We start from the raw sequence: 26960 nt of genomic DNA on the forward strand, positions 1-26960 counted from the left end.
AATCTAAAGATTGCTCAGTAGTGAAGTTGAAATCCTACCAGTGTAGGTCGTAATTTTTTATCCTCTTGAGCAGGGATTTTTCCACGTAAAAATCTCTCATGTCATTTACTTACTGGTTCATTAGCTATTTTTGTGGGAACTGGTATAGGACCAGGTCTCTATACAGTTTGGTGGACTCATACATTCTATCAATTGGTATCAGAGGGGGTTCTTTCTTAAAGGTTAACACCTAGAAATGATCCTCATCATGGCTGCTCCACCAAACTTCGAGGAAAGACAATCAACCTATAGACCCCCGAGATTCAACGGCCAATAATATGGCTGGTGAAAAACTAGAATGCATGACTTTATAATGGCAAAAGATTCCGAGTTGTGGGATGTTATTTGTGATGGTCCATATGTCCCAACAAAAAGGTCGGAGACCCTGCTGTAACAATGCCAAAAAATAGGAAAGAATACAATGACGCGGACAGGAAAGCAGTGGAGAAAAACTTTCGTGCCAAGAAGATTTTGGTGTGTGGCACAAGACCTGATGAATACAACAGGATCTCAGCCCATCAATTCGCCAAGAAGATATGGGAAGCTTTACAAACAGCACATGAAGGAACCACTCAAGTAAAACAGTCAAAGATTGACATGCTCACCACTGAGTATGAGCTTTTTAGAATGAAGGATGATGAATCTATTCAAGACATGCACACACGATTCACGTCTATCATAAATGAGTTACACTCGCTTGGTGAAATCATCCCAAGGAACGAGCTTGTGAAGAAAATTCTTAGCGTTCTGCCCAGCTCCTGGGAGAGCAAAGTGAATTCCATTACTGAAGCCAAGGATCTGCAAACACTGACTATGGACGAGCTGGTTGGAAATCCTAAGACCTATGAGATGAAGAGAAAGAAGGACATTGAAAGAAGAGAACCAAAGAAGGACAAGAACCTGGTACTCAAAGCTGAAAACAATGATTCGAGTGAGGAGGATATCGATATGGCATACCTTACCAGAAGGTTTCAAAAAATAGTTCGAAGGAATAGAGGCATACCAAAGAGAGGCAGTTCCAGCAAACCAGAGAATTATGACCTCTGTCATAAATGTGGAAAGCCAGGGCATCTCATTAAGGATTGTCCTCTTCTGAAGCAAGAACATTTCAAGCACAACTCTGATAAAGCAGCCAAGAGGAACCCGGTTCCTGACAAATGCTTCAAAAGAAAAAAAAATAGCTGAAAATGTTGTGAAGCAAGCTCTTGCAGCATGGGGAGACTCCTCCAGTGAATCAGAAGAAGAAAATGATGCAGGTGATAGTTCCACTATGGTAGTTAAAAATGAAGCAAATGAATATGACTCAATATTTGCTTTGATGACTCAGTCAGACGATGATGAAGATGATGACAATGATGAGGTAAACTTTAGGGATGTTTAGAGGAATCTGAAACCCTACTCTCCCAAGAAACTCATGTCATTAGTTAATGTCTTGATTGATGCATATCATAGCCTTGTGAGTGATAAGGATGCCTTGACCATAGAGTTAGGAGATGCTGAGCAGACTAGAGATGACTTAGTGGTTTGTGTAGTTGACCTGAAGGAAACTATAGAAAATCTGAAAAATGAGAAAGAGGTTCTAACAGAAAAAATTGCTAGTGTAGAACATGAAAGGGATGATTTAATGGTAGTTGTAGTTGACTTGAAAGAAACCACAGAGAACTTTAGTAGAGAAAAGAGTGCCTTAGTAGAGAAAGTTGTCATTACTGAGCAAGAAAGAGATGATCTCTTAGTGATAATCGTAGACCTAAAGGAAACAATTGAGGGACTTAAAGCAGAATATAGGCCTGGAAATTCTGAAAAAGGGGAAGGAAGTAGCTAGTGAGGCACATATTAAACTTGAAAATGAGCTGAATAATGTGAAAACTAGTCTGTGTGCTGAGCTTGAGAAAAATAGGCAGCTTCAAGCAGAATTGGAGAAAGTAAAAAATGATCTTGAGAAATCTCTTAAGTGGACCTGGTCCTCAGATGCTATTACTGCCATGTACTTTAATAATGGTAGAAACAAGCAGGGAATAGGGTTCCAAAGGGAGAAAGTTCCCTATAACCCTCATAGAAAGTACGTCATTGTACCTAATAACTGGCTTTGTACCCATTGTGGGAACAATGGGCATTTCAAGGAAAATTGCCAAGCCAAAGTTCAGTCTGTTCAGAAAAACAAAGTTTTTGCTGAAAAAGTAACTACTAGAAGAGGACCAGGTGCCACTCACAAAAAACGCATGTTGCCTGTATGGACTAGAAAAGCTCTCATTCATCCATTTTCTCATTACAAGGGACCCAAACTTATTTGGGTTCCTAAATATAATCCTTGATTTATTTGTGCAGGGAATAGTGAAAGGAAGCAATCAACAATGGATTATGGACAGTGGATGCTAAGAATATGACTGGGAATACCATGGACTTCCTTCACTAAAAGCCTTGTAAGGAGGGAATGTATCCGTTGGAAATGGGAAAAAGAGGTACATTCTTGGTGTTGGAAAAGTTGGAAAAGTTGGAAAGTCTCTCTCACACTCAATTGAGAACGTGTACTATGTAAATGGTATGAAGTATAGTCTCTTGAGTGTTTCTCAAATCTGTGATAAAGGAAACAAGGTGGAGTTCTTGTAAGAGGTGTGCACAGTTACTAATCTGGTAACTGGTGAAGTGGTACTAGTGGCCAAAAGATACAAGAACATCTACGTTGCTGATTTCGAGTCCCTACAAAGTGGTGATATGTGCTTCTTGAAAGCAGTTGATGATGATGCAGAGTTATGGCACAGAAGGATGGGACATGCAAGCTTCTCTTTTCTGAACAAGCTGATACAGAAGGACCTGGTTCGTGGATTGCCATATACAAAATTAAAAGAGCACAAGTGTGTGATGCATGTGCTAGAGGAAAGCATGTGAAATCCTCATTCAAGCCAAAGAAGGATGTCAACACATCAAAGCCACTTGAACTCCTTCATATGGATCTGTGTGGCCCTATGAGAGTGACAAGCAAAGGAGAAAAAGGATATATTTTTGTGATAGTAGATGACTACTCAAGATTCACTTGGACACTGTTTCTCAGAACCAAGGATGAGACCTTCGAAGTATTTGTAGCCTTTGTCAAGAAAATCCAAGTGAAGATGGAATCAAAAGTGGCTTGCAACAGATCCGATCATGGAACAGAATTTGACAATGCTAAGTTTGATAAATTCTGCAGTGAAAATGGCATCACTCATAACTTCTCAGCTCCAAGAACTTCACAGCAAAATGGAGTTGTAGAAAGGAAGAACAGAACCCTTGAAGATATGGCCAGAACAATGCTTATTGATAGTGGGATAGCCAAAAACTTCTTGGCAGAAGCCATAAATACAACCTGCTACTTGGTGAACATGTGCATGATCAGATCCTTCCTGAACAAAACTCCCTATGAACTGCTCAATGGAAGGAAGCCCAAGCTGACTCACCTAAGAACATTTGGGTGCAAATGCTATGTTCTCAACAATGGAAAGGATCAGCTTGGAAAATTTGACGCCAAAAGTGATGAAGGAATTTTTCTGGGGTATTCCTCTCAAAGCAAAGCTTACAAAGTTTACAATAAAAGGACTTAGTGTGTGGAAGAAAGTGTTCATGTAATCTTCAACGGGACACTTCCATCTGGTGAGAAGAGCAACAGGGATGATCAAGACAGTGAGCCACTGCTGGTTCCAGGAGAGATCACTGACATGGCAAATGGAAAGGCAGATATCATGAGTTAAATGAAGTAGACAAATGAAGACAATGCAACCTCTTCCTCTCCAACTTAAGAGGAACCAGGTACACACATGACAACTACTGAAGCTGAAGAAAGAGTAGCTGATGCAGTTCAAAGTACCCCACATGCAACAGAAAGAGGAATTCAAGGGAATCATTCAGGATTACCTAGTTCCTCCACTAATAAGATTCAGGTTCCAAATTGGAAACACAAAAGCTCTTATCCTCTCGATAATATAATAACCCCCCTTGATTATGGAGTCCAAACTAGACAAAAGCCAAAAATTCACTTGCCTTCTCAGCCTTCCTCTCCCAAATAGAACCCAAAAATATTAAGGAAGCCTTGAAGGATGCAGACTGGATCACAACTATGCAGGAGGAGCTGCTTCAATTTGAAAGGAATAAAGTATGGCACCTGGTACCTAGACCCTCAGATAGAACCATCATAGGAACTAGGTGGGTGTTCAGAAATAAGCTTGATGAGCATGGAAACACTACAATGAACAAGGCAATGTTGGTTGTCCAAGGTTACAATCAGGAGGAAGGGATTGATTATGATGAGACTTTCACTCCAGTTGCTCGTATGGAAGCCATCAGAATTCTCATTGCCTTTGCATCACATATGGAATTCACCTTGTTCCAAATGGATGTCAAAAGTGCATTTCTGAATGGTTTTCTAAAGGAAGAAGTCTATGTTAAGCAACCTCCAGGTTTTGAATGTCATAAACATCCTGAATATGTGTTCAAATTAGACAAGGCACAGTATGTTTTAAAGCAGGCTCCTCGAGCTTCGTATGAAAGGTTGTCAAGGTTTCTCTTAGAAAATGGCTTTACAAGAGAAAAAATTGACAACATTCTATTTTTGAAGAAACGAGGAAGGAACCTGCTCATTGTTCAGATATATGTTTATGATATTATCTTTGGGGCGACAGCTGACTCACTTTGTAAGGAATTTACAAAACTCATGGGAAGTGAGTTTGAGATGAGCATAATGGGGGAGCTGAATTTTTTCTTTGGTCTTCAAGTGAAGTAGTCCACGAAGGGAACTTGTATTAGTCAGCAGAAATATATCAAGGAACTTTTGAAGAGGTTTGATATGAAAGCATCAAAGGTGATTGACACCCTCATTGCCACTGCCGCCAAGCTAGACATGGATGAATCTGGCTCTCCTGTAAATCAAACATTGTATCGAGGCATTATTGGATCACTCCTCTACCTCACTTCCAGCAGGCCAGATATTGTATTCAGTGTGGGTTTATGTGCAAGGTTTCAATCAAATCCCAAGGAATCTCATCTAAAAGCTGCTAAAACGATTCTGAGATATCTTAAGGGAACACAGGACCTGGTTCTGTATTACCCTTAAGGTGACAACTTTAATCTTGTTGGTTATGCTGATGTTGACTATGCAGGTTACCTTGTGGAGAAGAAGAGCACATCTGGAATGGCTCATTTCCTAGGATCCTGTCTGATTTCATGGGGTACAAGGAAGCAAAATTCAGTAGCTCTTTAAATAGCTGAAGTAGAATATGTTGCTACAACGTCCTGCTATGCTCAGCTCTTGTGGATCAAACAACAATTGGAGGATTTTGGTGTATACACTGACTGTGTACCTCTGTTATGTGACAACACCAATGCACTCAACATGGCAAAGAACCCGGTCCAACATAAGAGAACCAAGCACATTGATGTGAGACATCATTTTCTCAGAGACAACGTGGAGAAGGGGCTTATTTGCATGAAGTTTTGTAGTACAGAAGACCAAATTGCAGATATCTTCACCAAAGCTCTAAGCATGGAACATTTTGAGAGAAACAGGATGGTACTGGGGTTAATTAGATGCCCCTGCTTCAATTTATCTTCCTCCTTTTGGCATCATTAAAAATACACAAGCAAGTAATCAACATAAAGAAGTCTAGTCCAGCTAACTCATGCCACATTTGTGCACACAACATGATAGAAAAGAAAAGCAGAAAAAGACAAGCATTTAACAACAAAAGAGAGTCTTCATTGAGTTTTATAAAACATACGCCTTTGCCATTACAACAAGGCAAGTTTGGACTATTGAAAGCAGGAGCAGTACATGTGAAATCCATCCACATCACAAAAAGGACAAAAACAACTACCACAAGTCATCAAAACAAAAGATGGAAACTTGACACTAGTCACTAGAAGATTTTCTTAGGGGGCACTAGAGGAGGAAGGCTTGGAGGAGGCAACAAGAGTGTTGAGAACAAGGTCAATCCGAGTATTTGTGGACATTTTCTTTGCGAGCAGTTTCTCTCTCAGGTTCTCCACCTGTTGCCTGAGCTCAGCATTTTCTTTAGACAGACGAGCAACTTCTTCACTTGATGAACTAGAGGGTTCTGGTGCTGCTATTGCCTGACTAATCTGAGTCTCAAGAATGGCGTTCCTTGCCTTCAGCTTCATGATCTCCTCTGTGGCACTATTCTGGGCGTTGATTAGCTGTGAGATCGTCGAAGTGCTTCCCATTCCTCCAACATTTTCAATACATTCACATTCCTCCAGTGTAGTTTTTGAGAAGGTTTGTTTCCTGGTCCCCATCTTGGGATTTCCTAAGGGTACATCAAAGAACTTGAAGACACACGCGAGAACCTTGTTAACCAACTCGAACAATAGTTGGTATACAGGAAGCAGAGCCTTCTTGTGTACCCGTTCCCCATGCTGGACAACTTTTTCTTTCACAATGGCACGCCTAAAATTAGAGCCACAAGCACCTCTCACATATGACAACCCTTTAGATGGAACCTTGAGAATGTCCCCCAACACAATAACACCCAATACCATATCCACTACATTCACTAAAACACATATGTGGTCATCTTCAATAGTGAAGAGGTCGGCATAGAAGCTTTTGACCTCATCCTCATATACGTTGGCCACATCCTCTTTGAATAGATGGCCCCACTGCTTAAATTCCACCATCTCAAAAATTTGGCTCATACCCGCCATTTCAGAAATCTCTAGGTCAAAAGTGCGACCCCACAGTACCTTTTGATGTCTCAACCTTTCTTGCCCTAGTACACTTACACTTTTTACCTTTTTTACAGAACCGGGTTCCCCAACAGCTTCCAACTTCCGTTTGCCAGACCTGCCAATGGACTTTCCCTTATCACTTGATTTTACCAGAATATCATCATCAGACACAGATTCTTCCTCCACAACTTGCTTAGACTTGACACTACTTTTCACAAACTTTTTACTTGGTTTTTCAACAACTTCCTTTGAAGCACTCTCAACAGATTGTTTCTTTTTCTGAGATCTCTCAACCAGGGAACTTGGTTCCTCCTGAGCATCCTCATCCACCTTTACTACTGGAATATTTTTGTCACACATAATTTTCCCTTCCTTCATCAGCCTTTTTTTCTTCTTCTTGCTACTCATTCTGCTTTTCTTCAGGGCAGACTCAAAAACCTCCTTCTTTTGCAACCTTGTGGTAGGTCGCTTAGAATGGGGCTCAGGAGTGACCACAGGCTTTCTAATCTTGAAGCGAGCACTGAGAACCACATCATCCTGAGCATCCTCATCACTAGGTCTCACAACAGCAGGGATAGACTCCAACGGCTCATCGTCAAAGTGAGGAGAAGGAGCAGGGTCAAAGCTGACCTGGGAAGATGATTCCTGACCTGTTTCCTCAGGGATAAGATCAGGTTCATCAGCAGGGTTCCCAGTAGCTTCTTCATGTGCAGGTGGTTCAAAGAGCACCATTGTTCCTTTTAATCCTAAGAGCGGAGTCCCTTCCCCTTGAGACTCAGGCATGGTATAAGGTCCTTCATCCACCAGTCCCTCAACATCAATGGCCAATATATTTTCAGCGGCCTCTTTTTCCTGAGACTCTATGGGAGAAACAGTGTCCAAGACTGTAGAACTTATGAACTGATCAATATTTTCCTCAAAACCCTCTTTTTCTTGTTGAGTTTCACCCTCTTTTTCATCATTGTTCTAGTTTTTGAGAGTATCAGGCAACAGAGAAGAAACAGTGTCGACTTGTGAGGCTTCTGAGTCCTCAACACTTAATGAAAGAATATGGTCTAATGGAGTGGTGAGAGAGACAAGAGGTGAAAGGGAATCATGTTTGGATATATCGGTGTCAATAATGGTGGAAGAGGGGATTTTTGGTGGTGTTTCGAAGGTGGCAGATGAGTCGAAGATGTTACCTTTCAAGGTGGGTAGGGTAGCTTGCTCTTCAGCCATGGTAGATAGTTAAGTTGAAGATTCTGGAAGGATGGAGAGAGGGAGAGAGGGATGATCGTTCAAGGTTAGGAATGAAGGGGTTTTAAGGAGGGAAAGGATAATTATGAGGGAAGAGATAAACGGGTTCTGAAACGGCGGTAGGTTTGTGGGAAGATGCACCGTTGCATAGGGAAGTGAAAAGATTTGAAAGAAACGACGTGATATACAATGTCTGAAAAGGTGGATGACGTGGCAGCTAGTTTTATTTCTTTTGAGATACGCATGAGAAAAACACAAGACTACTAACCTGTGGTACAAGAACTAGGTTCCTGACCGGTCTTTTTTAAAAAGATTTTCAACTCTCTTTTGCTGCCCATGCATTATTCCTTCAGCTTCTATAATTATCATGCGTGTCTACCTGCAACGATATAGAAGTGAGTTAAGCTTGGCCATAAAACACTTTAGCTAGATTTACATGAATGTAATTTTCATAGCCATAGGGAAGGAAATCAGGTTCTCAATTTGGGTTGACTATATTTTTGTATAGGGGGATTTCAATACCATATGACTTGTGCTTAACCCACATATTATATGTTGTTCTCTCACCACTTTTTTTGTCTCAATATTATATAAATTTTATGAAAGAAATTTCACGGTCTTTTAATATATTTTAGTTTTAAGCCACCAATTCCGTTGAGCCGCCCTCATTAATGATCAACAATTATTTATAGATCATTGTCCCATGAACGTGTTATTCAACCAGCTTCATTCATATTTGGTAACTAAATAACACGTTCACTGATTGTTGTCTTATCTTAATTGAGACAGGGGATGGACATGTGGCTCAAGTAGGAGACTAGTAAAGCTTTAATTTAGGTCCCCAAAATTTTTTAATAGTGAATTTTATGGTTTTATTTCAAGTTAGACAATGTTAAAATTTGCAAAAAAATACAAAAAAAATTGGACAAAATAAAGAAAGACTATATACTCTTTAACACTAAAAATATTTTAGAACTTTGAATTAAATTACTTAAATCTTCATATTAGTAAATATATATATATATATATATATATATATATATATATATATATATATATATTTTTACAACAAAATCAAAGGTAACATATTGAAAATACATGTCTTACATCCAATTTATTTAAGTTACCTCTTACTAATATAAATGATAATACTACTATGTGAAGTTAAAGGTTTTATCATTTAAGAATGTTATACTATAAATAACAAGTATGAAAAAATGGCAGCACTAACTTTTTTCTCCATATGTGTGTATATGTACTAATTAAAAAAGTATCAACATCAACCTAGTAGTAATTCCACTAATGGGGTCTGGGGAGGGTAGAGTGTACGCAGACCTTACCTCTACCCGGGGTAGAGAGGCTGTTTTCGGGAGACCCTCGGCTCAGAGACAAAAGATCTGTAGCAACACAGAAACCAGACCAATAGAATCAGCACCGTAAGAGACAACAAATAAGTGGAAGGGCAATAAGTATGTCAATAATAAAATTGAAAAATAAATTATGGAAATAAAAATCGTGTGATGAACAACAACCGCTAGCAGACCTAGACCAAACTCTATCAGAGTAGCTGGAAAAATGCTCAACTACCCCCTAACCTACAACCCTAATGCTCGACCTTCACACCTCCATATCCAGGGCCATGTCCTCGGAAATCTGAAGTTGCGCCATGTCTTGCTTGATCACCTCGCCCCAATACTTCTTAGGTCGCCCTATACCTCTTCTTGTACCTGTCAAAGTCAACCGTTCACACATCCTAACCGGGGCCTCTAGGCTCCTCCTCCGTGCGTGCCCGAACCATCTAAGCCTCGCTTTCCGTATCTTGACGTCCATGAGAGTCACACCCACCCTCTCCCGAATATCTTCATTCCTAATCTTATCCAACCTAGTATGCCCATACATCCATCTCGACATCCTCATTTCGGCTACTTTCATCTTCTGGATATGAGAATTCTTGACTGGACAACACTCAGCTCCATACAACATGGCCGATCAAACCACCGCTCTATAGAACTTACCTTTAAGTTTCAGTGGCACCTTCTTGTCGCACAGGACTCCAGACGCTAACCTCCATTTCATCCACCCCACCCCGATATAGTGTGTGACATCCCCGTCGATCTCCCCGTCTCCCTGGATAATTGACCCTAGATACTTGAAACTCTCTCTCTTAGGGATGACTTGCGAGTCAAGCGTCACCTCCACGCCCGCTTCCCCCGACCCCTCGCTGAACTGACACTCCAAATATTTCGTCTTGGTCCTACTCAACTTGAAACCTTTAAACTCCAGGGCATGCCTTCATACCTTCAGTCTCTCATTCATGCCGCCTTTCGTCTCATCAATCGGAACTATATCATTAGTGAACAACATACACCATGGCACCTCCCCTTGAATATGGTGTGTCAATGCGTCCATCACCAGAGCAAAGAAAAACGGGTTGAGCGCAGATCCTTGGTGTAACCCCATAACCACCGGAAAAGGCTCTGAGTCACCTCCCACAGTCCTTACCCGAGTCTTAGCTCCATCATACAAATCCTTTATTGCACTAATATAAGCTACCGGTACACCTTTCACCTCCAGGCATTTCCAAAGAACGTCCCTAGGGACCTTGTCATACGCCTTCTCTATATTAATAAATACCATGTGCAAATCCCTCTTCTTATCTCTATACTGTTCCACCAACCTCCTCATAAGGTGGATAGCTTCCGCTATAGAACGACCTGGCATGAACCCGAACTGGTTATCTGATATTGACACCGCCCTCCTTACCCTCCCTTCCACCACTCTTTCCCAAACTTTCATGGTATGACTTAGTAACTTAATACCCCTATAGTTGTTACAATTATGGATATCCCCTTTGTTCTTGTACATCGGGATCATCGTACTCCACCTCCACTCATCTGACATCCTCTTCATCCTGAAAATAACATTAAATATCTCAGTCAGCCACTCCAAACCTGCTCTACCCACATACCTCCAAAATTCCACTGGAATTTCGTCTGGTCCAGTCTATTTGCCCTGGCTCATCTTACGCATTGCTACCACGACCTCCTCCACCTCAATACGCCCACAATACCTAAAGTCTTGGTGACTCTCGGAGTGCCCCAATTCCCCTAGCTCGATGTTTATGTCTCCCTCTTCATTCAGAAGTCTATGAAAATACGACTGCCATCTCTGCTTAATTTGGGCTTCTTCCATCAATACACGACCTTCCTCGTCTTTGATACACCTCACTTGCTCCAGATCACGAGCCTTCCTCTCTCTCTCTCTCTCTTTGGCCAGCCGAAATAACTTCTTGTCCCCACCTTTACCCCCCCAATTCCTCATACAACCGCCCAAATGCAACCATCTTAGCCTCCGTGACCGCTACTTTCGCCTCCCTCCTAACTTCCTTATACCTTTCTCTGTTAGCTCTCATCTGCTCCTCGTCGGTGCTCTCCACTAACTTAAGGTAAGCCGCTTTCTTTGCTTCCACTTTACTCTAGACCATGTCATTCCACCACCAGTCGCCTTGGTGCCCACCTGAATATCCCTTCGAGACCCCTAATACCTCTCTCGCCTCTTCTCTTATACAATCTGCCATCGCCATCCACTTACCACTAGCATCTCCACCACTCTTCTAGGCTCCTATCGCCACCAATTTCCCCTCCAACTCCAGCGCAGTATCCTTAGTCAAGGCTCCCCATATGATCCTTGGTTGACCCCGTACAAATCTCTTCTTCCTCTTTATCAAGATACCGATATCCATCACCAAGAGTCTATGCTGTGTCGCGAGGTTCTCACTCGGGATCACCTTACAATCCTCGCACAACCCCTTATCACACCTCCTGAGGAGAAGATAATCAATCTGAGTCTTAGCCACCATACTCTGAAAAGTAATCAAATGCTCCTCCTTCTTCGGAAAAATAGAGTTCACGATCACCAACTCAAAAGCTCTAGTGAAATCCACCAGTGAAGTGCCTCCTCCGTTCCTAACCCCACAGCCAAAGCCGCCGTGTACCTCACTATAGCCACTAGAAGACGACCCAATATGCCCATTGAAATCCCCTCCTATAAATAACTTCTCCGTAGGCAGAGTACCCCGCACCACCCCATCCAACTCCTCCCAAAATCGCCTTTTAACCTCCTCGTCCAAGCCCACTTGTGGCGCGTAAATGCTAGTGACATTCAGAGTGCTTCGTCCAACTACTAACTTAATCACCATCAATCTATCGCTCACATGCCTAACCTCTACCATTGACTCTCTAAGCTCCCTATCCACCAAAATACCTACTCCGTCCTTGCCCTTCACGCCTCCGGAGTACCACAACTTATACCCGTCGGCATTCCTCGCCTTCGATCCTACCCGCCTAGTCTCCTGAACACAAGCTATATTTACCTTTCTTTTCTGGAGAATCTTCGCCAGCTCTATAGACTTACCCGTCAATGTCCCTATATTCCACAATCCAATTCTCAATCTATTGGAATCCTTGTTCCTCTTACCCCCTATGGGGCCCGTCCCACCCCCGACCCTTTCCCTAATCCCCGCCCCGCCACCCGCCCTCCCCGAGGACATGACCCTACATTGCCATTAAAAACTACAACCGTTATACCTACGGAAGTCTATGTAAAAACTGGGAATATAGGTCCACTACTAAATTGACTGAACTAATTACGTACTACTACGACAACAAATCAACTAAGACATGAGAGAGAGAAACAAGAGACGGGAGGTACCAATTCCCGCAAATATAACCTGGACTTTCGACTTGGTATACTCCTGATGCTGTAGAACCCGATGTTTTGTCCTTGTTTCTGCCAACCGACCTGCTTTGCTGCTTTTGCGCGTGCGCCTCCCTCCCGTCACCAAACATCCACAAAAATGGTACCTGCAGCACTCACAACACACCACAGAACTAAGAAAAATAGATGATGGTAGGGCTGTCACCCTCACCACAAGTGGCCCAATTGAACTCGAAGCAGAGACGCAACGGAGAGAGAAAGGTATAAAGAAGAAAAGACAAAAGGAATGGCGTCGGCGTGGGGTGGTCGCTGGACTGCTCGCCGTTCGCCGGAAATCTGTTGTTAAGGTCTCCAATTAAAATTTCACGTTAGGCCATTAATTTTATTGAGCCGCCCTTGAGGCAAACGAACCTTGTTTGTAAAAAAGAGATAAAAACGTTTTAACTATTGAAGAAACACTTCCACAAACTCCAAAATTAGAAGTTGAAATGGGCAGCTCTTTTTTAATAAATATTGGTGAAATTCAGCTTCTTTGTCTCTCAACTCTCAATTAGAATAAAGGAGGTCGGTGGTTGCAGTTGGAGGTCGTGGTGGCGGCGTTTTCCTCAGTTCGTTTTTTCTGAGGCGTGGAGAGGGGAAAAAGAGACATAAAACTTCGCAAGGTTGCCAATTCATGAAGAAAAATAGAGCTCTAAAAATGTTGGATATTTGGAGGGGAAGGAGGTGAGCGAGGAGAGTAGTATAAAAATAAGTACTAAAATCTAAATCTCGAGTCTTTAGGTCGGTGGTGATATGGCCTAAAAATATTTTTAGTTATATGTCCATTTCAAAAAGAAAAATGTGTTGAACATTTAGGAAAACATAAAATATAAAGTACGAGGAAATTTTCTATAATAATTTTTCTCTACTCAAATTGTAATCAATTATTTTATAGCATTTTATCCGCTAGTTCCTTAATTTCTTTTTCTTTTTAATTTATGTGGGCACTCTAGTCCATTTTGACTAAAGTGTAGTTGATTTGACTATTAATAAGTGATAATCAACTTTAAAAAAACCACATACCCCTTTATTGTAGTAGATGACACATAAGCCATAATTAAATTTTGGTGATTTTTCTCACACCAAATAAACTCTGAAACTACTTGCATAATTCATCATTCGGAGTTTAAATTTTTTATTTAACTTATATATTATAATAGAATAAAAAATTGAAAAATTAGTTGCACATAAGCATTATCTTTGGAGAGTAATCATAAAATTGGGGGAGAAGAAAGTGGATTCTTCTTTTACACGTATATATCAGAAATATAAGCCTATTCAAAACTCAAAATTCACCTCTCCATATAGCATCTCAATGTAACTCTGTATGTTTCTCAAGGATTGATTTTATAAAATGTAGGGCAGAATTAAGTCGTCCTTTATAAAGAAATATTACAGAATAGCATAAGTGCAAGTTTTTAAATATTAATCACAGTAAGATTCATCAAAGAGAGCCATATGTATGACTCCTAAAAAAGCAAATTTGAACACTACATCCTTTTTTCATCCAACATAGAAGAGCTAGCTAGTTTACGAAATACCATCAAGTGAACTAACACACTAATCATTCAATCATCCAAGATAAGCGCCTACCAATAAGTTCTTAGTTAAACCCTCTGAGGGTGATTTGCTATGTTAACCGTGCTGCTTCAAGGGTTCAGAAGCGTAAGAGAATTATATTGGAAATCTACTACCGATGGATTTTAATGTGACCTCGTTAAGTCTAACTTCATAGCTAATAGTCTTGATTTTCTAATCAAGAAATAGCTGAACACCTTAAGGGAGGTGTGATCAACGTTAAGTACTATAGCACTGATCGGGCTAAATGGTCATACTTCCAGCAGCAGATGGAATTTTATGGGAAATTAAATTCGGACAAAGTCAGACTCCACCATTTACAATCAAGACCAAAATTTACCAATCGTTGATGCATGAGACCATTCATATCTACACTCTAAGTTTTCCCCAACATTTTCGACTGATTATATATATAGGGTATGAAAGTCACTGAAACTAGTAATGCAATGACTGCCTTAGGAGCTTAACTTAATGTTGTTTGTGTCCATCATAACTCCCGTCTTTTTCCTCATGACTACTATTATTCTTTTTAGATCCTTTTAGCTTCTTTGATCGGTCGCTCCCCCTTGATGTACTCCCTCTATAGTCCCCATCGTCATTCAGCTCAGATTCCACGTTGTGATCTTCAGAATCATCAATTTCAGACCCTTAACTACTTTTAGAGAGTGTTGCAGTAGCACCTTCATCAGGTTCCCATCGGCCTCTTTCCTCAATGTCTTCATTATGATGATATTGGTAATCCCTATCTGAATCGACACTCTTGTTAGAACTTGGCTTTCTTTTATCTGTGGCAGCAGCAGTCCAATCTCCAGTAGTATTACTATCATGGCTTGCTCTTCTCTTATCCCGGCGATCGGGTGATGATGGAGCACTGTCATGACGCCTAGACCTGCTTCTTCTTTTAGTTTTCTTGTGATGGCAATTTCTGTCTCGTATCTCACTCAACCACTCATCACTAGAATCTGTACTTTGATCTTCCTTCCAATGTCTTGAGCCCCTCCCTTTGTTTCCAGATCCTGCATCTCTATATCTACTCTTTTCAGGCAAATCATCATCAGAGTCAGAATGGCTAACCCCTCTTTTGCTGTCACCATTACAATGTCGATGCCCCATTTTTTCATTATGGTGGATTCTTGATCTTTTCCTTCTGCTGTGACTGCGCCTAATAACTCCCTCTCTCTCTCTCTCAGATAAACCCCCATCAGAGTCACTACTATGATATCTATTTTTACCATGTTGATTTGTTTCCTCTTCATGTTGTCCTGTTTCCTCTACGTATCGTTTCTTATCAAGAATTTTGCGCCGTTTCCTATCAATACTGCCGTCTCTCTCTTGATGTGCCCTCTTATGACCATCATAATCCCTATAGTGGATCCTAGAACTTCTGTTCTCCCTTGACCGAGACCTTCTATCCCTTGAATCCGACATTACAGAGCGATGCCTGTCAATTCTAGAAAACTTATCATCAGAAGTTTTACTTGAACATATAATAAATAGTAACAACAAAGTACGCTAACAAAAAATTATGCCTTTTCCTGTCAGTAATATTCAATGGTGCAAGGAAGCCATTAAGCATAATTATTTTAAAATAGTCTTGAATTTTAAACCATGCTTTCTGCACTCTATGCTTATATTACAAAGAAACAGGAGAGAATTTCATCACAAGAAAAAAAAAAAAAAAAAAAGGGCCCTTGGGGAACCTGCCAATTTGAGAACACACAGATGACAAGATAAAAGGATACAGAAATAACATTCCAATATGTTCGTTGAACCCTAACAGATTGTTCGTTGAACCCTATTCATTCAGGCATGGAGTATTAGACCATCTACACCTGTTCTAATATTCGACCAAATTCTTCTATACTGGATCCAGACAAGTAGTCAAAGGATTTCATACTTGCTCAAGATTGATGTGCATCCATGTATTCACCCACACCTTAGTCTTCTGGAAAATTAAACAGGGAGATAATACATCTTTCATCTAAAATTAGAAAAGAATGATGAAACTGAGGGAAGAAAGAGGAGCCAACAATAATCAGATATGGCAATCTGAACCCAAAATTGTATGACCCACTCACAACCGTGCATGATGAAACCTTATTCAAACCGCCCATTAACCTAATGAAGAAGGGGACAGAGACATTGTGCTAGGGGAATTGGGTCACTCCGGAGTCACCAAGACTTTAGGTATTGTAGGCGTATTAAGGTTGAGGAGGTAGTGGAAGCTATGCGCAATATGAGTAGGGGCCGAGCGACCGGGCCAGACGAAATTCCGGTGGAATTGTGGAGGTGTGTGGGTAGAGCAGGCTTGGAATGGTTGACTGCGCTATTTAATGTTATCTTCAGGACGAAGAGGATGCGAGATGAATGAAGGTGGAGTACGATGATACCGCTGTTCAAGAACAAAGGTGACATCCAGAATTGTAACAACTATAGGGGCATCAAGTTACTAAGTCATACCATGAAAGTTTGGGAGAGGGTGGTGGAAGGAAGGGTGAGGAGGGCAGTGTCTATATCCGACAACCAATTCGGATTCATGCCGGGTCGGTCCACTACGGAAGCTGTCCACCTTATCAGGAGGTTGGTGGAACAATACAGGGATAGGAAAAAGGATTTGCACATGGTGTTTATTGACCTAGAGAAAGCGTATGACAAGGTTCCTAGGGAGGTTCTTTGGAGATGCCTGGAGGGGAAAGGTGTGCCGGTAGCTTACATTAGGGTATTAAAGGACATGTATGAGGGAGCTAAGACTCAGGTTAGGACTGTGGGAGGTGACTCGGAGCACTATCCGGTTGTTATGGGGTTGCACCAAGGGTCTGCGCCCAGCCCGTTCTTATTTGCCCCGGTGATGGATGCGCTAACACACCATATTCAAGGGGAGGTGCCATGATGTATGTTGTTCGCTGATGATATAGTACTGATTGATGAGATGCGAAGCGGCGTTAATGAGAGGCTGGAGATTTGGAGACAGACCCTTGAGGTTAAAGGTTTCAAGTTGAGTAGGACTAAGACAGAATATCTGGAGTGTAAGTTTAGCGATGAGTCGGGAGAAGCGGACATGGATGTGAGGCTTGACTCTCAAGTCATCCCTAAAAGAGGGAGTTTCAAGTACCTTGGATCAATTATTCAGGGGGATAGGGAGATAGACGAGGATGTCACGCACCGTATAAGAGGGGGTGGATGAAATGGAGATTAGCATCTGGAGTCCTGTGTGACAAGAAAGTGCCACCGAAACTCAAAGGCAAGTTCTATAGAGCGGTGTTTAGACCGGCCATGTTGTATGGGGCTGAGTGTTGGGCAGCCAAGAATTCCCATAACCAGAAGATGAAAGTGACAGAAATGAGGATGCTGAGATGGATGTACGGGCACACTAGTCTGGATAAGAATAGGAATGTAGATATTCGGGAGAAGGTGGGCGTGGCTCCCATGGACGACAAGATGCGGGAAGCAAGGCTTAGATGGTTCGGGCACGAGCGGAGGAGAAGCATAGATGCCCCGGTTAGGAGGTGTGAGACGTTAGCATTGGCAGGTACGAGGAGAGGTAGAGGACGACCTAAGAAGTATTAGGGTGAGGTGATCAGGCAAGACATGACGCGACTTCAGATCTCCGAGGACATGGCTCTGGATAGGAAGGGGTGGAGGTCGAGCATTAGGGTTGTAGGTTAGGGTTGTTCCGGGGGCGGGGCTGGCCTGTTGTTGTTTCGCTGTGAGTTGTTAGTGGTTTATGTAGTTTCCTCACTATTTTCTATGGTAGTATTGTTGTTTATAGTTATTGCTTTTACATCTATTTTTGTATTTCTTACGATGTTGTTAATATTTTTTATCTTCTACTGCTGTCACTGACCTATTGTCTAGTGTTTATTTTTCTTCTTTTCGAGCCGAAAATCTTTCGGAAACAGCCTCTCTACCCCTCTAGGGGTAGGGGTAAGGTCTGCATACACTCTACCCTCCCCAGACCCCACTTGTGAGATTATACTGGGTTGTTGTTGTTGTTGTTGCAACAACATACATCACAAAAAATTAGAGAACTGAGCCGCTAGGCTAAGAGGAATCCAGAACAATAAATGTATTCACAGAAAAGGAAAAAAATTCCAAGTTTTGTATTCATGGATTTATTTAATCAGGCGTTGCAAATATTTCTAAAGAGAAAGGTGAGCCGTATAATGGAGACCCAATCCGTCATATTGATTTAATTCATGCACTTAGGTCAATGAGTAATTGGTTTTGTCTCATTACATGTCCAAGATTGGTTGCAATCTGGTCAGATTAATTTTTTCACTGGAAGACTGGGGACAAGAGTGGGTTGCTCTAGTGGTTAGCACCCTCCACTTCCAACCAAGAGGTTGTGAGTTCGAGTCACCCAAGAGCAAGGTGGGGGAGTTCTTGGAGGGAGGGAGCCGAGGGTCTATCGGAAACAGCCTCTCTACCCCAGGATAGGGGTAAGGCTTGCGTACAACCGCACACACTACCCTCCCCAGACCCCTCTAGTGGGATTATACTGGGTTGTTGTTGTTGTTTGTATATTTCTACAAATGTCTTCATTCCTAAAATATAGTGTAATGGATGGAATTAAAATTTTCTATATTTTTTTATATTGGTATTTCACTGAAAGACTGGGGAATATTGTTTATCAAATTTCTACAAATGTCTTCATTCTGAAAACATAGTGTAATGAATGGAATTAAATTTTCTATATTTTTTAAGATGGGCAATGGCTAATCAAAGAGTTTTTGCCTTTTCTTTTTTCTACATTTGTGTACAAAATACAGGTTTGAGCCGAATTACCCATCATCTAACCCAATTTTGACACGCATTAAACATGGGTTGGGTTTTGACCCAATTATCTTTAACCGTTCTTAACCCGCTCAAATTCAACACAACCACCTGCTAGCCACCACTCACATATCCAACATGCATGCCTCATTGTAATCTCTTAAAATCAGATAGCCAACAATGAAGTATCAATATAATCTTTTATGAAGACTAAAGCATCAAGATATTATCGCTACACTATCAAGTTCGCATGAAAGATGCAAAAAGCTAACAAACCTGTCAGAATCAGCTGTCGGCATCTTGTAGGAATTCAACGTCCATTCTGAGTTTTTCAGTTCAAGCCGTCTATCATAGACAGACTCATCAGTGTATCCAAACAAAGCAGCCATCTTCTTTAACCAGTATCTCGGCGGTGGTTTATCCAAATCTGCCCATTCATAATCCCCACCAGGATTGCGGAAACAGTGGATGAAGTTGCACGTCGTTCCACGAGAGCATGACTGTCAATACATGTGTGTAATTCATGTTAATAAATTAGGAGAAAAAGATGATCTTAAGATCAGAATCAGGGAAACAATAAAGATGTTATTTAACTAATCTACTCCCTAAAATAATGCTGACAAAAAAAAAAAAAAAAAGAGCAACTAGCAACTAAGTCATAACACATCACATAAGCAAGAGTAGTGAGATTCAAGTTGTACCTTAAGCTTCGATTTCATGAATTCCCCACATATGGCAACCTTCCATTTTGTTACACTAACAAACTCGCATGTAATCTATCAAGAACCAGAAAAAAAAGCAATTGTCATTACATTCTAAACCAAGTCGTTCAAATGCAAGTAAGCAAAGTGCATATATGGGGTATTGTGATCCCTAGAAGTGTGTTGTTAGGGCGTTAGTATTACAACCTCGACTCTCCAAGGTAAACAGAAAACAATAGGCTGTAATCAAAAGGGGAAATTTCATTTGCTTCACTCGGTCAGTTCTCTTTAAAAGAAAGCTAATTAGAATAACAAACAGCAAAATGCATCTCATTCGAACCACAAACCATTAACTTGAATGGAAGTCAAATACCTGTTTGCCAGCAAAGTAACGGCCATTAATAGAACGATAAGCAAGCACCGCAGAATCTATATCTTTGTAGTGTACATAAACATTCCCTCGCAAATGAGATGAACTGTTTCTACACACCTACATGTGGAAACATATTTGTTGGTTACCCAGATTAAAGGAGAACTCCTTCAATAACAGCATTACTTTGCAAATAAAAGTTCTCATTGTCATGTGATACAGCTCTCCAAAAGATCTCCTTCGTTTACATATATTGTTACATGTTTTAGATCCTCAAGGCTTCTTTTGGATTTCAAGAAAGTTGATTTTTGTGTGTGTGTGTGGGGGGGGGGGGGGGTCTCTAATTTTCATGCATGTGTTTCGCCAAACAAAAAGAGAAGTAAGAGAACCACTTCCGTTCAGAAATCCGGCAACTTTTGCAGGACTTATGTTGGAGGGAAGTTTTTCTGTGGGAAGGTCATTACGATTCCCATGACTTTCCTGCTTATGAAACGCACCTAAAGTGCAAAGTAACTAACTTTTTAATACTTCTTTTTTGCTTCCTTGGCAACCAAATATACCTAAGAGAAAAGGCTAGAGTATTGTAAGGCACCTCAACAACTCAGCTTTTGAATCATCCTTCTTTCATCAAGGAGTCGTGAAACTGTAAGTTTTTACTATGTGCAACATGCTTTAAAAGAGTAGGAAAGGACACTGCTCACTTCAAACAGAATATCCCTGTTGTCACTGATTTAGGAACTTACATCCCAAATTGAGGACATAGTAGCAACAACAGAAAGAAAGAGAAGTAACTACCTTGAAATTTATAATTTCTCCAAACTTCAAAAATTCTGTGTGAACATCCTCATAGAATTCCTCATAACTACGTTCAACTTCCTCATCTGTACACTGTAGAAAAAAGAACAGTGGACCACAATTGATTGCACAAACATATGCATAGTATATGAAATATAAATAGAAGTTCAAATACAACTAGCAAGTACTTAACAACTAAATATTCAACGGATTACCAACAAGCTCTATGATAAGCCAAAACCAGAAAGACTCTTAAGGTTTTGCAGATTAAAACTACATAGAACTACCCAAAACAAATTTAGTAGCCACACTCATGTACATACAAAGACTATGCAGGTATAAAGAATTAAATCCAATAAAGGAAAATCCAGAATTTTAACATTTAGCACTGGACAACCTACTATTATCTAAAGATCATTAATAACCCTCAACTTTGCTAAAACTAATAGCTTCAGTTAAAGTGTGTGACTATCTCATTTAAAAACTTAAGTTGTTCGAGAGAGCACACTTTTATTTATACTTAATCATGCCTTCAGTATGATCCCTTACATGCAGGCCTGATTCTTTTTCATGGGCAAAGCACATGGAAATTCATAACCTATCTTTAAAAATACCAATGGGATACAGTAGTGATACCTTGTATATATGCAAAAAAAGCAGCACAAATCCAATTAAAAAATAATTTCTTGTCAGTCTTCCTTTTCTCTATTACCAAAAACAGAAGGGTAAATAACATGAAGAAATGCAAAATATAGAAATCACAAACATACAACAACTGTTACATTCAAAATTCTTTGGCTCACTTTGCAAAACAGGACACAGAGCTCGATAAGAGTCTCCAGCTGATGCGCAGAAGAAACACGTACCTCCAGAATTTTCAGGGCAGATATTCTGTTTTAAGGGAGTTAAAGAACAAACAGAAAGCTTCTACACACTTAAAGTAGAGTGAATTCGATAAACAAGAAAATAGCCACACAGAAAAAAAGAGGATTAGTGTTCCAGCCACATCTTGAGTCTTGACATCATATTTCATTACTGACAATTGACAACCAACATTGATCCAGTACTGATGCAAGTAAAGAAGTAAAAAAGTAGACACACCCAAAAACTCAAAGACTTGTAATATTACCACTCACATTAGTGCTTTTTTGCTTTTGTATTGAGAAGCATAAGAAGCCTAAGGAAGAACTGACCAATAATAACAGAAGTTCCAAAGAAATGCAGTAACTGAAAACTACTAAAGATTGGCAACAACCAAAATCAGGATACTAGAGCCACATGAAGACTTCACTAACAGACCTCAAGCCCCTCATCCTGCTCCCAAGCAAGACCAGGTCCAGCGTACATGTTCTTCATGAGCAGTGTGCAGGATTTATCAGGATAAAAATGAACCCTACTGCAGCGTGAACCAAATCTACAAGCCCCAGTTTTTAGGTGGAAAGGACAATGAGCTTTATCCTGCCATGTGATAACCAAGAAAGCAGATGGTCATGATAGACAAAATGAGAGGAGAGAAGAGAGTACTTATTTTGAATAATAGAAGTTTACGTTAAAGAAATAGAAACAAAATGTCATACTAATTAGGATTTGTAGATGTCTACCTGCTCAGTTCCAAAATTCGGAGTTTGTAGAGCAACATTCTCCAACAACTGCTGTGCTGAAAGAGATGAAGCATTCTTGTAGTCAGCAAATACTTCAGATTGTGGAGGCAGTGGATTGGATGTTGGCCTATTGGGATCCTGCACCGGCAAAGGACAGCCTTTACATTACATCTATTTTGGCAATCACTAGGTGATAGGATTTTGAAAGAGGACACAGGATGGCTTTGGGAAATACACATAGCATAGAGAACTACAAATCAGTACCTCTTTAACAATCACATGATTGGGATCCTTCTTTTTTACTTTCACTTTATTCCTCTTCACAATTATCTCATTTCCTTGCCATATAATTTCGGGAGGCCCATCTTCTACATATTCCCACTCGTCATCTCCATCTGATTCATTCTCAAGAGCAACCTGCTAGGATTGCATGCATCGCAGCACTTGAAGATGTAAGACAGACATAACAGGTCTACAGAGAGAGAGAGAGAGAGAGAGAGAGAGAGAGAGAGAGAGAGAGATAGAGAGAGTCAAAGGGGCATTTGCATATGCTGCTCTTCGAACACCCACAGTGAAAAATTTACAAAACAATAGAAGATCGGGAGTTTTTGTATAGAACCATGTCTATTTGTAGGTTCTTCCTTTTTCGGTATACCTCTTGTATATGAGAGTTTTCCAATTTCTTAACGAAACTACTCCTTACTTGATTAAAAAAATAAAAAATAAAGGTTAGCGAAACAAGATGTCAGAACTGTCTGCAACTAAGCAAGCAATAGTTTGTTCACCATGTTAAACAGGGTAACACCGATGATTTAGATCAAAGGACCAATACCTGAATTGCTATGCATGTCAAATAAAAGACACTCATTCACACACATATCTCACCAAACCTTGCTATAACGGCAATAGAACTACCTGTGCACATAATTGTGGCTGTATGCTAAGGTCAATAATCTGGAAAGCACAAACTAATTTATGCAATCAAAGAAGCATGTGATATGCTACATTTTCCACTCGGTTTTTGTAGATATATTCTTGTTCCAAATGTTGAAACCAAAATAGAATAGTTTGGTTTTACAATTTTTCTGCAACGACCAACTCCCATGCACATTCTCTCTGCACCGTGGTCATTGTTAAACAACTTCCTACTTTTGCGTCTCTAGAAAATATGAAAGCATCCACCAAAATGTTTCCTACTGCTTCAAATTTCAACCAAGTCCCAAAATGCAAGATTCTCTGCGTTTGACTTAGAATTAACTGTCGTACAACGATTGGGAGAGTCAATTGCTACGCATGTCCTTTTATAAACAAAAAAATGCTAGCAAACTTATGACTAATTTCATTACTACCTCAATTTTGTTATTCATCACATAATGTCCATTGTACAATCATCTAATAACCTTAGTTCCCAACGTGCTAGCAATATATTCGAATTTTATTTTTTATAACTGATAAATCCCTGAGGGCCAGTGGCACCTGAACCTGTACGTGCATATAACCCACACATCACGTGTGAGGCTTAGACCAAAGCCTTGGGGCCTATATTTGATCTAACCAGGTTAATGAGCAAACATGACCAATAAAGTTAATACACAATCCACATAACTCAAAGTTGACTGCTAAAACTAAATAACTGTTCGATGCATACATCTGCATATATTTCTCTAAGCTAACAGAAAGAATGTGAAAGTGCGTTTGGCACGAAGGATTTGTACCTGGCTTTGTTTCGCCTTTTCTTCCTCATCTTTCGCTCTCCTTCGCTCTCCTTCTTCTTCCTCTTGAGCTTTCTTTCGAGCCAGTTCTTCGAGGAAGATTCTTTCTCTCTCCTCAAACTCTCTCCTTTCTCTCTCTAATCTCTCCTTCTCTTTCTCCTCCTCCAGCTGAATCCTGCGAAGCTCCTTCGGATCATTCAGCTTAGCCTCCTCTTCCTGGCGCGCCTTCTCGGCGAGTTCCTTCCTTTTCTGCTTCCGCTTCTCCTTCTTCGTCAACTTCCGTTTCTCCTTGCGATTTTTGCATATCGTCGCCGCCGCACCGCACTGTTGAAGTTCCGATACTTGCTGGTCGTCTTCTTCGATTGATATCGGTTCCGTCATACGTCTAGGGTTTCAATAGAGTGTCAGTACAATGGTTTGTATGAAATGAAATTGGTTTCTTCTGAATTTTGATCAATACATACATTTCATAGTAGCAGCCTAGCAGGCACCTTTTTGCTTAAAGTTGTATTCGGTTTGCGAATTTGTAATGAAAAAGGAAAAGACGGGACATGAAAATTAACCGAGAGAGAGAGAAGCGCACCGGGGTGTAAATGACACAAAGTAGCCACTTTTAATCTTTGGCATGAAGATGTTAACATCAACATCAGTATACCTACAAAAACAATAATATTTCTATTGACAATCATTAAAAAATATCGAAGTTTTGAATTCAAAAATCAGGTTTGGAGAAATTATTATTTATTTGAATTTGGTGTTATTATAAATGATTCAGAATATCCTTTAGAGTTTATATTTCAATTTTGAGAAAATTTGGTGAAGATTCGAGTTGGTTTTAATTGAAATTTCGAATTGAAACTCGAAAAAAATGACATAAATATTTTTATATATTTTGTATGTCGGGTGTACAAAAAACATGTAAAATATATATGTTTACCCGAAAAATGGATAGAGTTGAATTTATACGCAGTTCCGAAGATATGTGGTACAACTTAACACAAAATGCAAAGAAAAATAAAAATATGAATATAGACTGGAGAAAAACTAATCTGGATAAGGCAATCATGAACAGTGAACCTTAGGATTTAACAAAAATAGAATCAGTCTAAGAAACTGTAATGATCACCCTTTCTTGTAGAGGAAATAATATTTTTGATATAATGTAAATCTCAGAAAAAAGATGTCCTTACAGAAATAATAACCAAGCCTCTTTATAGTGGAGAGATTTGGCTCCAAGTATAATAAAATAAACATTCAGTGGGAGACCCATGCTAAATCAGCTTTTCCATAATTTTTGCCAAGATTTTCTCTAGTGGGATTACAACGGCTTTTGTCCGCGAGCTCGATCTTGCTTAGAATCCTCGATTTTGGTTCGAGCTTGATTTCGGCTCGAATTTATGATCTTGGTTCGAGCCCGACCCTGGTTCGAGCCCTTGAATTGATTCCAGGTCGATGTAGGTTGGTTTTTGGATTATCAGCACGATAGATCTTCCCGCATCATAGTTCGATTCTTGTTCGAGTTTGATTATGATATCGATCTCATCAAGAACCGGCCTCCCCGGTTCTAGGTTAGTTCGTGCCCCCCTTCGGGATCTTACTTCGATACACTACCCTTCGAACCGTACCGGACATGCCAAGGCTGAAATTTATTTCGACCGTATACAGATAATCCCCTCGTTTCTCAGAAAGAAATATGACGAGAAACGATATGATTTTCAACAGCTCGATCGGATTATATTTTGTCGCTTCCATCAGGTTCGACCATGACGCATATGGTAGCTGTTCCGTCAGTTTAGTCTTTCAAGGCATTTAATGCATGTCAGGTGGTGGTCGGCCACTGCTGATAATGAACCGCCGCCGCTTGAACCTATAAATAACTCTCACTTTTATCTTCTACCATTTTTACACTTTCTATCTTCTAAAATCTCTCAATTTCTTCTTTATACTCTCCAACTTACCAGAAAAGCTATGATTTCTTTCCGAAAGGACCCCTCGATTCTACCAAATCTCTATCAATTTCTTTTACTCCTTACTTTTGAATTCAAAAATGGCAAAAACATCGCAAACCGTTCCTCAAAAAGAGAAAACTTCCTCTTCACAGTGTGTCGCCGATGAGACACCGGCGGGCCAGAGGAGTGTGTCCCCGAGGCGTGCGTCCTTACTTCAGATTTTAAAGTTAATAAAGGTTCATCGGTCCCTGGCCGGTGTGAGCCGGTATCGAGGTACATGTGTTCGATTACTGAGAAGCACCTCGATCTGTTACAGAAGGACTGCAATTGGGGCGAAAAAGAAGTGATAATACCTACCCCTGACGAAGATATCACTTCTTACGTGAAAGGGTTTTTGAACGTATATACTTACCCTTTCACTTTGGGTCCCCTCGATTCCGTCGTTATCGACTTCTGTCGACAGTATCAGGTAACCTTAGGCCAGGTCCATCCTTCTTTGTGGCAGATCGTTATCCTGATCCGATATTTTGTGAGCAAAATCGAGGGGATGTCGTTCACCCTCTATCATCTTATCCGGCTGTATCGTCCCCAACTTTTTCGGGGAGGGTTAATAAAACTCCAGCGTCAGGCTACTAAGGCTTTGTTCTCGAGTATTGACGAGGACAGGGACCGGGGTTGGATGAGCAGGTTCATTCGGGTGAGGACTTCGGACCTAATCCTGACTGAAAAGATGCTATTTC

At 40.5% G+C, this 26960-nt stretch overlaps 2 protein-coding genes across 3 annotated transcripts; one reads left to right on the forward strand and one right to left on the reverse strand.

The window, feature by feature from the left end:
- The first annotated feature begins 435 nt into the window (after nucleotides 1-435).
- On the forward strand, nucleotides 436-1420 carry LOC142173725 (uncharacterized). The gene is made up of 2 exons (XM_075239359.1): nucleotides 436-864; nucleotides 1367-1420. The coding sequence occupies exons 1-2, from the start codon at nucleotides 436-438 to the stop codon at nucleotides 1418-1420; spliced, it is 483 nt and encodes a 160-aa protein (XP_075095460.1).
- Nucleotides 1421-14576: 13156 nt separating this feature from the next.
- Nucleotides 14577-24858, reverse strand: LOC107815844 (zinc finger CCCH domain-containing protein 5). 2 transcript variants are annotated; one of them, XM_075238641.1, is made up of 9 exons: nucleotides 24275-24858; nucleotides 22824-22976; nucleotides 22560-22697; nucleotides 22258-22416; nucleotides 20959-21051; nucleotides 20167-20283; nucleotides 19794-19868; nucleotides 19369-19592; nucleotides 14577-15760 (listed from the first exon to the last, which is right to left on the reverse strand). In XM_075238641.1, exons 1-9 carry the CDS (start codon nucleotides 24650-24652, stop codon nucleotides 14968-14970), a joined length of 2130 nt encoding a protein of 709 aa, XP_075094742.1. In that variant the 5' UTR covers nucleotides 24653-24858; the 3' UTR covers nucleotides 14577-14967. The 2 variants fall into 2 exon arrangements, with proteins under 2 accessions (XP_075094742.1, XP_075094741.1); XM_075238640.1 differs by having other exon boundaries at nucleotides 14577-15769.
- Nucleotides 24859-26960: the final 2102 nt, after the last annotated feature.

This window comes from Nicotiana tabacum, chromosome 19, assembly GCF_000715075.1.
Source record: "Nicotiana tabacum cultivar K326 chromosome 19, ASM71507v2, whole genome shotgun sequence".
NCBI lineage: Eukaryota > Viridiplantae > Streptophyta > Magnoliopsida > Solanales > Solanaceae > Nicotiana > Nicotiana tabacum.